Source organism: Sinohyriopsis cumingii, chromosome 17, assembly GCF_028554795.1.
Source record: "Sinohyriopsis cumingii isolate HCF-2022 chromosome 17, ASM2855479v2, whole genome shotgun sequence".
Classification (NCBI taxonomy): domain Eukaryota; kingdom Metazoa; phylum Mollusca; class Bivalvia; order Unionida; family Unionidae; genus Sinohyriopsis; species Sinohyriopsis cumingii.
The window spans coordinates 63,988,604-64,005,391 of record NC_142977.1 but is presented as its reverse complement, the minus strand read 5'-3'; the positions used below and the strand labels follow the sequence as shown (position 1 = coordinate 64,005,391).

General features: G+C 35.7%; 1 protein-coding gene across 1 annotated transcript; it reads right to left on the bottom strand.

Moving 5' to 3' along the window:
* Window positions 1-874: 874 nt before the first annotated feature.
* LOC149779112 (uncharacterized) lies at window positions 875-10,391 on the bottom strand. The gene is made up of 4 exons (XM_089939668.1): window positions 10,207-10,391; window positions 9,127-9,202; window positions 3,018-3,254; window positions 875-1,955 (listed from the first exon to the last, which is right to left on the bottom strand). Exons 1-4 carry the CDS (start codon window positions 10,276-10,278, stop codon window positions 1,333-1,335), a joined length of 1,008 nt encoding a protein of 335 aa, XP_089795794.1. The 5' UTR covers window positions 10,279-10,391; the 3' UTR covers window positions 875-1,332.
* Between the last annotated feature and the right edge of the window lie 6,397 nt (window positions 10,392-16,788).

The window sequence follows — 16,788 nt, the reverse complement described above, 5'->3', positions numbered from 1 at the left end:
GACTGTGCCATAATGGGCCTTCGATTGTAACTGTTTCGTCATACATTTGAAAATACTCAGATCTCAACTCTATAAAGAGAAGCAATTTTACAGGGCGTGATAATAAAAATTATATATCCATAAGACATGGAAAATTTTAAGGATGGGGGTTACTAAACCAATCACTTGGACAAGTTACTTTCCCCAATCAAATATTTTAATTACCTATTTTTGGTTCGTCATTTCGCTTAGCTTCTATTCCAAGCTAATTTCCATACCCAAGTACGTGAATGCCTGACAGTTCAGGTTCAGTGTACAAGTAGCTAACCGTGCTTTTAGTGTACTACTTTCTTCATAAAAATCATATTGTATGTTTACATCATGAGTGTGTCCTATATTGATTTAATAATTACAAATGGAAAAAGAAACTTGCATATGTGAGTGTGAACGACAAGAAAAATTGTGGAACTGCATTTTGTAGCGGACACACTCGCAGGGATGTGAGGAGTTCATTCACTTGGTCAATGCACAGTTACCCGGAGCATATCGTAACTCATTTTCAAATTTCAAATATGTGTATTTGTATGTGATATAAACATAAGAAATGTATAGTATGTACGCTGTATCAATGATATACCGTTCGTTTTATACATTTTTCATTAAATGGAAATTCGGCAAGCCTAGTTTCCTTTAAAAGAAAAATGTATACATCACGTGTTATAGCATTGATACAGCGTACACACTCACACGCATACACACACACACAGATACATATATATATATATATATATATATATATATATATATATATATATATATATATATATATATATATATATATATATATAATGATAATAATAATAATAATAATAATAATAAACACCAACACGTAGAATGTATTACAGGTTTCGCTTTATTGTATCATCAGACTAAATTCAAATTGAATTCAACATCATTGTTTACGTCATTAAATATATATTTTTTGTAATTGATCAATGATATAAACTATATAACATAAACAAGATGACGGCGTATCTTACATTTTAGTCTTATAATAGTCAAGCAAAAAGATGTAGAAGAACGTGGTAGAGCAAAATAAAATGCATTTAAGAGATAGAAATAATGTCGTAAAGATTATATACTCATTGTTACATACAACTTTCGAATTTCAGATTCCATTTCCATGTTTTAATGCTGAAATTATATTGTAATGCAAGTGTTTAAGCTGAAATCGTTCATTTAACGTTTTCTGTGTAGCTCACATGTGCCTCTGTACTTGCATATACCAAATTGCTTTTCGTACAAGACATATCCTTCAGTATGGAAAGGATTTAATATTAGCTGAGATAGACATCAGTTTCCAGCGAATGTTTCTTGTACTGGCGCAACATTACATGTTGTGCCACATTGGAAATTTCCGTTGATAACTAATTTAAGACAGACAAAGCAAAATTTTTGCTCGCATCTGCAGCTCATCTGTTTGCAACCCTCTGTATGTTCAATAAGATAACCACATGCTGGGCATGCTCGCATAGATGGGCATTTTACTCCGTTAATATCCTTGATTCCCGCTGTTTTTAAATATCTCAGGCGAAGGTCAATGGCGTCACATGTGGAATTACCACAGTCCGTGTTATCAGAAGTTAACCACACTCCCAGGCAATGCCAGCAAAACTCCGACGGATACCTTTGTCCCTGTCTGCACAAAATACATATCACTCGGAAATTTTTCCCATTAGGACAAAGACAAAAGGAACGGCATTTTGGACAATCCTTAATTCCCATGGCAGCCTTAAGAAAATTTTCAGACATTTTTTCCTCAAAATAATTTTGTTCGTCCTTTGTCAACAACGCTAGCTTTCGAACTGTAATATAGTCCCAGATTTTTCCGCAGGAAGGGTCGCGATAAGGGCATCCAAATTCGTATTTGCCATCATCTAAAAGTCTTCTGCAAAATTCTTTGAGAGACTCTTGTCCTGTAAGTACAACATCATCAGCTTTATTAGCCTTCAGCTCCAGATGAAACTTAATCATTTCTACATTTCATATGATCTGATCAGTGTCCTATAATTCGCTGTCGTTTGTATTAATTGAACATGTGGCGAGAAAAATGAAATATGTATATTTGCTGGCATAATTTAAAATTGGTTGATGAATACTTACAAACCATTCGCTTTTGTTGCCCGAAAGATCATAATGCACAATCCATTTCATATAACTGGTGTTAATGTCGGGCCAACAAGCAGGTTTATTTCGTTTGTATTAATTGCATAACTTTAGGTCGACTGCATATAATGAGCAAGAGATGTTTCATTATTGCTGTTTGAAATTGTAGACTTTGTTGAATTTAGAACTTTCTGCGTAAGTTGTGTCATACAACGCTACTTTTCGGAATGACACACATATTTTGAGAAAAGGGAATAACCTTCCAGTGGAGTCCGTATATAGTTATTCACCAAAGTTTCGAAACATTTTATATAAGATATTGGACAGGTTCAGTCTGTGATACCAATTTCAACTTATGTTATTGAAAATATCACGATTTGTTGTCATCAGTAACATAACTGCGATCTGTTGCTATGACATATATGACATTCTGTGTTTGATGAGCGCTAAACTCGTTTTGATTGGTGGTGTGACACACTTTAAATTAGCATTTTAAGATACAAAATGACGCATTAAAACAAATGATTGTAATGTATACATATTGAATGAGTCTATCCATTCAAGTATATGTTTAAAATTTACTGAGAAAATAATTAAGTGGCAGATATTAAAATATAGCATAGCACAGTATTATAACACTCATGCCAAACTTATTATTCATAAAAACGAACCACCTTCTAATGCAGTGAGTAAATTAATAAATCTGGAGTGGCATAACTATTCCGAAAATATAACGGCCAATGACGACATCGCTACAATTGTCAAATAATGCGACAGAGAGCACCGCTTTTAGTCAAACACCAATTCTTGATATCTAGAGCACACTTAGCATTTTGATTGAATGTACTTGGACTTCTCGGGTGGATACATACCGATTGCATGTCCGCACGGCATCTTTATTCTCGGTATGCCAGGGTCATCGTCAAGGGTCACCATATCAGGGGAGTTTGTAAATTCTACGACGCCATTTAAAGCTGTGGGCTTCTGCTCAACAACGTTGATCCCGTCCTCTGTGAACCAGACACAGCCAAAAAGGATCGCATGGTCGCCAATGCCATAGTCTTGCAAAGTCATGGAGTTCCCATTGATGTTGGAATGAAGCTGCTTGGCTGCATTATAAATGTGAAAAATATGTATGTATGTCTGTATGTATGTATGTATGTATGTATGTATGTACGTACGTACGTATGTATGTATGTATGTATGTATGTATGTATGTATGTATGTATGTATGCATGCATGTATGTATGTATGCATGCATGTATGTATGTCCAACAAAGTCGTACGACACGCACCTGATATGTGATTGTGTACATATGCACAAGTTGTCGGTATTAATAATGATTTTTTAATTAAAAAACGGCTGATACACAATTTTGAATTTACCTTTGGTTGATTTAAATATTCATTACACGATGTAACATATATATATTATAAACGTTTGTTTCGCAAACAACGTGTCTTGCCCGAATTACTGGTTCACCATACATGTATACTGACCTAATTACGTCTATCATCATGATTATCTTCATTAATTGCACCCTCACAACGAAGTATTATGGCAGTGGTGCAATGTATACATGCGGCAAGGTAAAACTGCATTTAACGATTGATCAAAAGCAAGTAAAAGTTAAAGATTGAAATTCTGTTTTTCAGACTGTAGGAGGCCAGAATCCGTTGAAATGATATAAATTTAGTCTGTCGCACGATGCTTTCAGGGAGGCTTTTCCATAAGATGATACATCGAGGAAGATACGTTTAATGAATGTGGAAGTTTTTTTATATGTCAGAATCACCGGTAATGCGTTATAATTATAGAACGAGTAATATAATCGTATGGCTCGGAAGTTGTGTCAAGTGGTTGGTGGTCAATATTGTACATCATAGTGACCGTTATTTATATTTAATTTGTATTATTTGTTATCTTTTCTTCGCTATAATCCAGGCTACAGGCACATTGGCATATTCGAGGCTACAGGCACATTCGATATTGCAACTTATTTGGGATAGCACATGGATTCAACTGGAACTTTATATATGTGGATTTGAGATATAACCTGAGACCAGTTAGAATTTAATTCACAAAATTGTAAATTATTTTTTTTTAATTTTAATTTTTTATTCAAGGAAAATTTAAAAATTCTTGAATTTTTAAAAAAAAAAATGATTTTCTCTCTTCTCTTTTACTTAGTTTAAGACCATATGTTCATAAAACAGACTTTGACCGTATCCCGTCAGTTTTGCAGCCTCTTCCATTCTAGTTTGCTCAGCTGGATACTACAATGCTAGTACAGCGATAGTTTCTTAGCACAATTATGATTTCTCTTATCTGAACCAGCTTAGTTATCATGATATTACACTTGGAAATGAACACTCGGAGTTTGTTTGTGATGCGTATTACTTCACATTTGTATGAGTTACAAGCCACACGCAATTTAATCAACCAATGCTGAAGATTGAACAATTATTTCCGTATGATATAATAATCATTTCTGGAATGGATGATTCTTCATAATAGACTGTAATCGACTAAAATCTAGCTGTGGATGGTGTATTGTCGGATAAATCTTTTATATGCAAGGGACAATGGAAGGCCTAGGGAAATGCCTTAAACGGCGTAACATTTTATTTGGATAGCTAAAGACATCGCGTTGTTAAGGACAATTTCTTGTGACCTTTTGGAAAGAAAATATTCAGTCTAGCTAAGTATGTTGTTTTATATTGAAACTATTTCGGGAGGACGTTTTGTTGGGGAGCACGGTCATAGGTGTTTGGAAAGTCTAAATAGATACTATCAGCAACGGTTTCTTTATTATTTTTGTCCTTTTCTATTTCATCGAAATTTAAAGCCTTGATAAGTAGGAAACACATGCAATTCAGACAGGCTTTTTGTTTTATTACTCTGCTGAGTCATGTTTGGCTCAAGCGCTGTGAGCTCGTACAGGAAGGACCTTTTTTTCGATACGTTTGTGGCACTAATATATCAAGATTTTGGCGATTACGGAAGATAAGGTTATTGTGATGGTTTGAAAGAGCTTTGCACACATCCCCTTTATAGTCATTCGATTATCTTTACTCCACATGTCTAGTTTACACTCGATTGCATTTTTCCTTGGTGCAATGATGGCGGAGCTATTATGATCGATGAATCGATGTTCTATCACAACTAGGATAACACACAACTGTTTAACAACGGAAGTATGTTTGTAAAAAAAAAAGTTCAGATCATTTTTTATATATTGACTCTCGCAGGGTTGGTTTAAACCAATAGGCAAATTAGGCGACCTCCTAGAGCGCCAAGATTTGGGGGTTACCAAAACAAAGTACACGGTCATGCTATCCTATAACTATTATTAAATATGCATACTAAATAATGAAATGAATAAATTATCAAACAGAACATGTATTAATACTAACAAATAGTTCATAATAAACGTTGCACTAAAAGGGCGGAGCGCAAAGTGGAAGGTTCGCCTAGGGCGCAAAATACCCTTGCACTCTCGTTACTGATAAAAGTGCTACTTGCCAAATTAATATCTAAAACCCAACAGCTATTCAAATGAATTTGAGGTTAGTAGAATCTACATTGGAGTTTAGACTGAGACAATGGAATCCCAGTCGAGGTCTTACATTATTTGTCTCCCTACGAGGCATATCCTGGCTGTGAGACAAATAAAGTAACACGCGACAGGGATTTCCTCGTCTTTGTGAAAACACCAACATAGATTCTTATTATTCTCACCCTACTGTTTACAATTAAATTAAAATAACCCTGCACCTTTGCAATCCACTTAGGAGATTCAAAACACAATACTCATCAGGTACAAGCATAGCTTCTCACTCTATATAAAAGTCATCAGGTTTTGTACTCTTTCACAAAAATCTGAATAATTATCTAAGTAGAATCTAGCTATATATACCGCTCATAGAAAAGGAAAAACGGTTATAATTGTTATATGTTGGAAGTATTGCGCAATGAGTGTGTCGAGCCACGTGGTGTTTTTATGTTTCCAAATACATGTATTGCGCATTATGACGAATGTGTTAATAAGGGCAATGTGGTGACCTCTCGATCCTAAGTGCATATGTTCTACGCAAGTGAAAATAGAAACATAAAATCATTTGATATTATTACTGTATTATCACCTTAAATCGATGATTGTCAAATGAAATTTACAATAAATAATTAGTAGCTTTTATACGATATAGTTTTAACTTTCATCAGTTTTAATTTGGTAAACGTTCTATGGCAAGCATAGATACTGTGCAGAATAATATGCCTACGGTATTTAGTTCTAATGACATGTATAGTGGCATTAGACAATTTCAAATTCATGACTTTATTGGAAGTTTATATGTTCTGTCCTGGAAATATGGCAAGTGGTGCTATCACTAGTGCAACGATAATGCTAAATGTAAATCTTTTTTTTTTTTTTTTTGGAACAGCATGTGAACTGATAATTGAGACACTCTGTTTGGTAGGTACAAGAGTTTACATTTGCAATTGCATCATTTTATTCAATTCAACTGGGGCTGATTGGGAGTGTTCGACAAACTAGTTTGACATAACACATTCTGGTTTTTGCCGACTTTGCATTGGCACTTGAGAGACTTTGGTGATGTAAAGTGCCTGTTTGTTTAGAATATCAAATCGCCCGGCTTGTGTGTCTGTGTGTGTGTGTGTGTGTGAAAATATTTTATATGGTTTTATAAAAGCTGGTGAGACCTTAATTTACTTCATGAGTTAATTTCTTATTGTAATATCCCCGTTTGGTACAGCAGAAGACTTCAAGGATTTCTGATGAAAAGTAGTTCCCAGCACGTGGAGACCATGGCAGACGACAGGTCTGAGAAAACCCGAATGGCAAAATGGACAGATTACTCTGAAGCATGGGTGGGAAAAAATGATCTCATAAACTGTTTTATTGCTTGGTATATTTAATGATAGTCTCAGTAGGATGGTATACACAGCCTAGGATAAGGTTTTTCATTTCCACATTAAGCAACAGCAACACGGTATGACGGGTGGTATCAACATTTACTGGGTTACTCTATTCACCCCTGTCAGCATCAGCTGTATTTTTGTTATAGATCGTGTAATCATCTTTTTTTGGAAGAAGTACTTCAGTGTCAAAGACCGAATTTTTAGCCATGTCTCACATATGCATACAATACTAGTATTTACATAATCCAGGAAATACCAAAAGCAAGTCTACGTTTTAGCACTAATCACACTTTGAATGGTCTGAGACGACAACATGTCTTTGGTTGCCCGTAACTGTGCTGATATACTTTAAACATTTGAGATATTACTGATGTTACCTGACCCAGAAAGGTCACTATTCGTAGCTGTATTAGCTATTAACTCTTGGGATTGCGAAAACAGACCTGAGAGTTTTTCAAAATTGTCTCAAACAAGGGTAGTTGAAATATTTGGTAATCCGCATGTACAGAAGATTAAGGTTGTAGTTCGTATATGGCTGGTATGCGTCATCATTAGTGTTAATACGACGTGCAAAGAGATACGTGTCACGTTCGCAACAAAGCTTGATTTATGTCTCCAGTAACAACCATTGGTGCCAATAATACGTGGTTATTGATAGTCGTTCTGCACTGATAGTTCTAGAGCCTGGATTTACTTATGTGTCTGAAAAACAAACAATAATCGCGCAGCTCAAAGAGAGTGATTTCAGGGTTTGAAGATCTTTGTGATAGCTTTATGTTCACTGTAAGAGCAAGTTCCAGTGTTAATGTGGAATGTACTACTGAATGAGGAGAAACGGCGCGTCTGCGGAGTGGATATCGTATACATTTGGGCCAGTAGTGCATCTAAGTTTCGCAAATAATATAAGGGATATAGTAATATGCCAGTGCTCAAAGGCAAAATGAAAACACTAATTACAAATGGCGAAAGGAGCATATATAAATATGACTAGAGTGGATAATAAAAAGGTCAAAACAGTGTATTTTTTAGTTGATCTTTCGTAGGGAAGGGTCTTGTAGTCTTATGATCCACACAGGGACATCACAGTGTCTGGTTTCGGAATTCTTAAATTTTTTATAGGATATACGAATGTAAGTTTTATTTCAATATATCCCTTCCCAAGTAAAGAATTTGCAACCTTTAGGCTCGATCAGAAGGCAGACTGTAACCCATGCATGCCCAATGTCACTGAATGGTCGAATGGTCATATTTGATGACTTTTATATTATATTTGCTAGGATGTAAAGCTCCCAGTAAAGTTATTGTACGTTCCATTTCAAGTTCTTGATTTATTCAGGCAATCATTTCGTGACTTTGCTCTCATACAGATGCATATAAACCATATATTTTGTTATATATGTTTATTTATGTCGTTTGCTTGATATTTTTCATTGACTAAGGCTAGGGTTATAGCCTACTGAATTTTGTCATCTTCTTGAAAACTTGTTTACTTGGATTTAGGTTCAAGGCCAAATGTTTAGAATTATTTCGAATTTATTTCACAATACTGTAAGTGTCGTTTGAATTCTCACTTTGCACTAAATGAAATAAAGTACGTGTTGAATAGTACTTAACTTGATGGTTTCTGGTCTTTCTGTCACTTAGTATAAGACCATAGAAACGTATCAGTTAAAAGTACAATACTCCTATCTAAAAGCGCTTTCCTGTTTTCAGTTTGCTTTTGCTTGCATTTTCTGAAGGCGCGTTTCATGATTTTGAGAAGGTGATGCTGATCACAAATGTGCAGCTAGTCTTTGCATAGCGTTTGTACACCCTTTTATGTGTGTATGTGTGTGCCTTTTTGTGTGCATGTGTGTGCCTGTGATTTGCAAAATATATTTACGCACTTTAGATGTAGAGATTTAGAAACATGAGGTGAAGGCCGGGATTCCCCAGCGGACAGATCTGCGAACAATCTGATGAGAAATTTCGGGCGTAAGATTTGTGCACGTACCATGGATGACTCCTCGTGCACTATTGAATTTAAAGATAATTACCTGCGTAGATGATCTTTATTTCGTTCGTGCCAATGGCATTGGAAACATTACTAAATAGCTCCGAAACCAGCGAATCCTGAAAAAGTTTAGCAAACAAATTACATCCTCTATCAAAATAATGCAACTCGAGCTATTAAATATTTTCCGCTATACGGGTTCAATTCTAGATGCTAGACATTCTTTTCAGGACAGACTAAATCCTTTGAATTCGATCTAATTCATTAGTATTTTTACTATCATGCGAATTGTATGCATACGTAATGTGTCAATAATAATAATAATAATAGAAATAAAAATAATAATTAAAAAAATAACATTAATAGTAATAATAATAATAATAATAATAATAATTGTAATATATACTTCAGCTGAGCATACGAGAACGGTTAATACGGATGGGAGTATGCGGATCTCAATGCGAGTGGCTACCTTGTATTGGTATTTATCCATAAGTCATATAACAGTCACATCTGTGAATCTGCACTGTATTCTCTGCAAATATGGCTAACGTGATAGTGTTGAGATCTAAAACCACTAAAATAAAAAACTCGGACACTAAATTCGGATTATGGAAAACGCATTACTGGCTTGTGTCATTTATATATGTGTTTTCCTGGTGTAATTATTGTTCACGTACATTGATTCACTTATTCATGGATAATCAATATGTATATACATTTATATTGTATTTCTATAGTTTGCACGACATGCCACTATTGGGTTATTTCCCCTGTAGCCGGGCGATTAATAAAAATAAATTCTCACCGTTTTGTAACAATTTACACGAATATTACTCTCACTTGCTGAAGTTTCAAGTGCATGCTTTTCGTGTGGACGGATGAATTCAATGACATTACGTACATGCGTATCGAATGACGCCCGAAAATCAATATCCTTGGGATCTTCAGCACCTAATAAAATCAAGCCAAACAAATACCAAGTAAGATTGACGAGATAACGAAAGCGAAAATGAAATATTCAAGAATTGCAATTGAGTAATATACATTTATAGACCTTATAAATAATGTAATCAAAACGTATATAACTCATTATTTTAAGAAGCAAAGTGTGAAAGAATACCTCTTTTAAGATAAATGTGAGCGTCTTCCCTAAATATCCCTTGACGAACACTTCTATCGTCTGGCCTGCCATTATAAACGCACAGTCAAGCGATCATTCCTCGCTGCATCAGACTGGGACGTACTTAAAAAGTAACTTCTTAAATTCAGACACTATTTTTAAATAGAAGCAATCCTCCGCACAGTCCAATCATTTTCTAGAAAATAGGTATGGTTCTTTTAAAAAATTGTGTCTATATTTAGAACAACATTCAGGTTGTGCACACAGTGTACTAGCATGACACACCAGCTTTATTTTTGCTCTCTCATTGTTGTGTTGCACTCATTCGAACTGATAAAGGTTGCTATATACACAAACTACATTGACATTGTCTTCAGTCATATATATATATTAGCCCTTTCTGTTAACGGTGTTGGTACAGGATGAAAGACTGGAAAGTTTCGATAGTGCAGTTACAAGTCTTTCCGTAACATCTGCAACGAAAATCGATTATATATATGGGGGTGGGGGGTGAGGAAGAAGAAATACACTTTTTACAAGTTCATTATGAAAGTGTGTAAGTAAACATCACATGGCGTGTAGATTGGATTTGGATTTTTTAATGTAACCTTAACAAATTGAGTCATATCGCTACGATGTCTGCAGTTTGGCAGATTATAGCGATGGTAAGAAACATGTGCATGATGCCGCGGCCATGTATCATCATGTCCCACCCAGTCACATTATTCTGACACTAGACCGACCAGTCCTAACATTAACCTCTTAATGTTGCGCGCCAAGCGAGGCATCCGCTAGTACTATTTTTTAAACGTTTTTATATGACTCGCCCTGGATTCGTACCCGCGATTACCTGCATCCGAGGCAGACACCCTAACCACTTAGTCCACCGGAGCGGACAATAGAAGGTGAAAAAAAAGCGTAGCTAAACTGATATTAGGCTGCCATTTAAGTAATTTCATTAGGCGGGTTTTAGGTATTTCATCGTCATGAATGTGTTACCTTTTCTCAAGGGGCCCCGAGTGGCCGAGTGGTATAAAGCGCTCTTCGTTACCGATCACTGCCATCTCACCTCTGTCTGCGTGGGTTCGAGTCTCGGAATCGGCCAATATGGTTATGTGAGAAAGTTTGCCATTAGCTTCTCGAGGGTCGGTGGTTCTTTCCGGGGATTTCCCGGGTTCTTCCTCCACCATTATTACTGGCCGCCATGTATAGCCTATCGTGTGCTGAAAAATGGCGTTAAACCATACAACAATAACAACACCTTTTCTCGTATGATTACATCGATATCTTTATAAACCCGTATATCACTTACTCCATATTATAGACCCACAATAACACCTCACATGACATCACAAATGATGGCATAACATCATGTAAGATAAATACATAGTGTTCGGGACAACTTAATACGTTAAGTACTTTCACATGATTCATTTTAATAATTTCTTTGAATAAACGCTGTTTTTCGTAATATGATAAGCATTGTCTTACATTTGGGCTAATTTCAGTTAACGTTCATATACTTGTCCGATAAAGGATAATTCATTTCCTTATCAATAATCACAAAAGATAGAAAACATTTAGTCATGAGTTGATGAATTTCATTTTTAATGAACAGCCATTTCAAGTATCTGCTAACTCATGGTAAGTTTCATTTTCCCCTTTCTTTCGAAAAAGGTATTATTACAACCTCAAGCATACAATACAATATGTCTGAAATACATTTAAATATTTGCATCTAATTAAACAGGTAGCTATCGTCTTCTCCTTAGATTAATCGAATTTAGATATGTGGTTTCATTTTCTTCAAATCTGATTAAAGGTTTTCGAAAAGAACAATACGTTGATTCCGTATTTGAAAAAAAGGCAAACTTGCAGCTTTGAGATTCTCGCATACAATTTCAAAAAAGCGTCTTGAACAACACTTTTTCATCGTTGCTTGCTGTTTTTTTTTTGTTTAAATGTTACAGTGAGTTCTGGATAACCATATCAGTTTGTGGAAATGAATAAGGTTATCACACTTTCTGGAAAATCCTATCAGTTTGTGAAAATAGCTATGTAACTGTGACACAGATAACGGCATATTATTCTCATGAAAGAAGATGTTTACTTATAATGAGTCAATATTTGTAAAGCGATAGTCAAATATATTTTAGCGAGAAGGTACTATTCGAGGAAACCGAAACAATATGGGTAACTCTAAATCTAATTTTGGAGAGTATTTAACATATGAGAGAACTGAAACACATAGGTAACTTTAAATCTAACTTTGAAGAGTTGATAACATGACAGGGCCGAAACATGTAGGTCGCTTCAAGCTAGTACAAATGTCTTTGTCATAGAGAAAGCCAACTTCACCCACGACTGTGTGAAACTGCACTATACAACAACAACAACTACAAACAAACAAACAAACAAACACGGAAGAAAGAAACTAACCCAGTTTTCATACTCCTTGTTACTAAGACATAATATGACAACACACTGAAACACGTGTCATTGCTTATCTACATCGAAAGAAACCCCCACGTCATCAAGTTTGTTAATTATGCCTACAAGCAACAACAAGGTTTTAGACAGCATCCCATATAATGCTTGTGTCAGCCTATATGTTTTAGAGTTATCATCATCGGGTTAGTCCAAGACAGAGATAATAAGCTTACGTTTTCTACTGAATTTATGTTCGTAGTTGCATTTGACAAAGTTTCTCAAATAAATATAGTTTAAACTAATTATTCCGAGATCTTTCTGTTCGATTTTTTGCGGAATAAAGAATTTGTTCAAACTGTATTATATGTCAAATAGTAAGGGTGTGTCGCAGTGGGTTGGTATTATGAAGCAATAAGGGAAGTGGACTCGTATTTTGTTTTTGTTTTAAGGACGGTATGTGCTCAGTAATCAGAGGAGGCCCATCCATATCGGCGAACAAGGCGATTGTCTGAGGCGAAAAGTTAAATGATCGCCAAATTTGAGGAGAAATGATAGTGGACCTTGGGGGGGATCGCCGATTGCATGGTTAGCCTATGGTGAGGCCGCCCCTGGCACTCCCACATCCTTTAGTATTGCGTACAAAATAACGAAACACACTTTCATTATTTTGTACGCAATACTAAAGGATGTGGGGGTATCGTTTTTGGTTACTTTATAGAGCGTGAAGAATTAGAACCGGAAACAGGATTAGCTTGCGCTGTCGTTGGTTTCAAACAGTAGCAAGTGAAGCTGTCTGTGACCACACCAAACACGCTGTGCTATTTAAAATTTTACTTTTTCTTTCAGTGCTCTCATATATTCCCTATTTTTGTAATACAGTCTCTATAATGAAAGTCACATTTTGATTGACGAAATACATTCTATTATGCGTCATGTTAGCACACACACACACGTGCGCGTATACGCATATATATGAAATGTACCATCAGGTCTATAACACTATATAAAAGATTCCAGAAATATGCAAAATGTTACACGCTTGTGTCATATCAGAAGAGAGAGAGAGAGAGAGAGAGAGAGAGAGAGAGAGAGAGATACGTTTACTATGAACGTTTCTGATAGAGGATATATATCAAGAAAATACAGGAAGTCAGTAGCGTACAGTAGCGTAAAGCAGCGTCAGTAGTTGTCCAGGACGTCAGAGGACTTAGGGTAAAAAAAATATCTGATAAAATTGCAGGATAATCTTTGGCAGCCAAGACTGTGCCCCGGACCACGCTGGGGAAGTTCACAGCGCTCATCCAAACCCTCCCACGGCTTCAGCCCTTGTGGTCTCGTATTCTGGCCCTTTTTATTCATCATATTTGCCCGGACGCCATTAACGCAACTGCTGGTGGTGGTGCCAATATATGAAAATAAGATATTTATTAAGCGTTTTGATGTCTGTAAAGGTACATCTGAAGCACATAGCTGATGTATGCGTACAAATCATAAAACTCTTTCAGGAGAAAACAATAGTTGCGTGTTCTGAAAATGACCAACAGATATAAAAAAATCATAACAACTAGGAGTGTAGTATTATATCATAATTAACTCTAGCCAATCAGGTAATGTAAGAAGAAAACGCTCGTATGAACATAAACTGCAAGTCATTTGCAAAATTCATAACATGCTTCAGTCACACTTAAGAATTATAAAAAATGATATTTACAGCTGCCTCGCTAAGTCGTCCACATTGAGAGGTTAGTGTCAGAAATGGTCGGCCTGGTGTCGGGATAATGTGACCGGGTGCGACATCATGCTACTTGTCTACGGGATTATGCCCCATTGCTAGTCATCACTACAAGCTACCACCCTACACACCTAGTAGCAGTATAACTGAATACGTTAAAAATCCGAACCAAGCACGCTTGCTTCAGTCACGTGTAAATAACTTGGCTTCCCATAGTCAGGTTAGTAACTACGTAATGTGCAATAAACGGCTGATCACGTAACATGCTATTGTCACACAAAGTAATAATGTGCAGCAGTCATATCATCTGAAGTACACAACGCACTTGTTGTTATTATGGAGTTTAACGCCATTTTTCAGCACACGATAGGCTATGCATGGCGGCCAGTATTAATTGGTGCAGGAAGAACCCGAGAAAACCCCGATAAGAACCACCGACCCACGATAAGCTACTGGCAAGCTTTCTCACAAATCCGCATTGGCCGAATCCTAGACTCGAACCCACACATACAGAGGTGAGATGGCAGTGATCCGTAGCGGAAAGCGTTTTAGACCACTCGGGCACTCAAGGCCCCGCACAACGCAATGTAATATTAATATCGTTTATTTCAGTCGCAATTATCAGGTTTTTGACAAACGCACCATCTTTTAGCTTAACCATCTGTGTATTAGATGGAAATTTCGTGGTGCATGTGTAACGTCCGGAAGAGTACAACTTGTAGTTTTTGAAAATCATTATAGGTTTAATTTAAGTACCCGCTTTTAGGATAACTTAATTTGTCATAAAATAGAGTTTTTAATGAAAAATAAAGTTTGATGGTGCATAGTTCCTCCACTATACATATTCAATTCAAACACTTTATGAATATGAAAAGGAAAGTTAAAAGCTATCCATTACAAAGGTTGAGAATGGGATAGCATCAGCGTATGACGAAGTTAAGAATAGGCTGTTCATTCTAAACCTGAGCTCACTGTATATCTTTCGTTTATTTTATATTACTAATGCCGCCCTACTGATAAAATGTACTCTTTGCGCATATGCATAACAGGGGAACAAAATTAATCGGCAAAAGCTTAATATATTAGTTGTTGAATATACACTGCTAAATAAAGAATGGAATAGCCACTGATAAGCTTTTTCTTATAGAAACTATTAATCACGCCAAGCCGTCGTTTAGGTATAGGTAACAAGTTTCGTACGAACGGCCATGGGATAAATCTGTAATACCAGATATATGTATAAGTTATGAATGTATATCCGCCTATGGTAGGCCTTGTGCGACATCACTTTTGTGTTTAAAACTTTGTACTAATTTGGTTTAAGATTAAGTTGAAGGTCACATATATTTCTTATGAGCAACTAACTAGGACTAAGTTCGCATTTATACCTACTTGACAATTCTTAAAGTAATTTGTGAGGGAGAATAAAATGAAGAAAGAAGAAGAAGAAAAAACAGCAACAAAACAACAACAAGAAGAAGAAACAAAATCACAAACAAATAAAAATCAAAACTACGGAAGTCGGTTGGTGCCACGTTGAAATCATTTTTTTTTCTCGTAATTACTACTTACTATCTTGTAATTACGAGTTAACTATTTCGTAATTACGAGTTAACTATCTCGTAATTACGACTTACTATCTCGTAATTACAAGTTTGCTAAGTCGAAATGGCGACTTACTATCTTGTAATTACGACTTACTTTCTCGTCATTACGAGTCAGCTATGTCGTAATTAAGACTTACTTATATTTATTATATAGTACATGTATGACATGTTAATTGTAAGCAACGATACAAGCCACTGTGGTGTAAGCAATGTGACAATCATACTTAGCTGTAGTAGCGTCTTGCTAGGACGCAATTTTAAAATTTGACGTTTCCCATTTTTAATTTTTAAATGAAGATCTGATATTGTGTTAATATCACTAGAAAAATACAAATCCCTTTCTCACTATAGTAATGTACATAATCTAAAACGCGCGCGTGCATATATATATATATATATATATATATATATATATATATATATATATATATATATATATATATATATGTGTGTGTGTGTGTGTGTGTGTGTGTGATAGATGGAATAAAGGTAATATCAGTAATAGGACCGAGATAGGAATGGGTGGATGACATTTGTTTTCATACTGACAAATTAAACAATGATGATAATTATTAACATTTTTTAATAAGATGACTGGTTCACGATACTGTAAACAAAACGTATACCATACAAGCTTACCACTGTGTCCGCATTAATTAGAAGGTACACAAAATGCAGTTTTCAACTATTTGCAAATGTCGCAGCAGCTATCTGATATAATTTACAGATGGCACAGGCGGTTCTATGTATGCTTTTCAAACTATGAAAATGGTATTAGGATATAAGATATGTTTAGGTTCGAAAAATTAACTG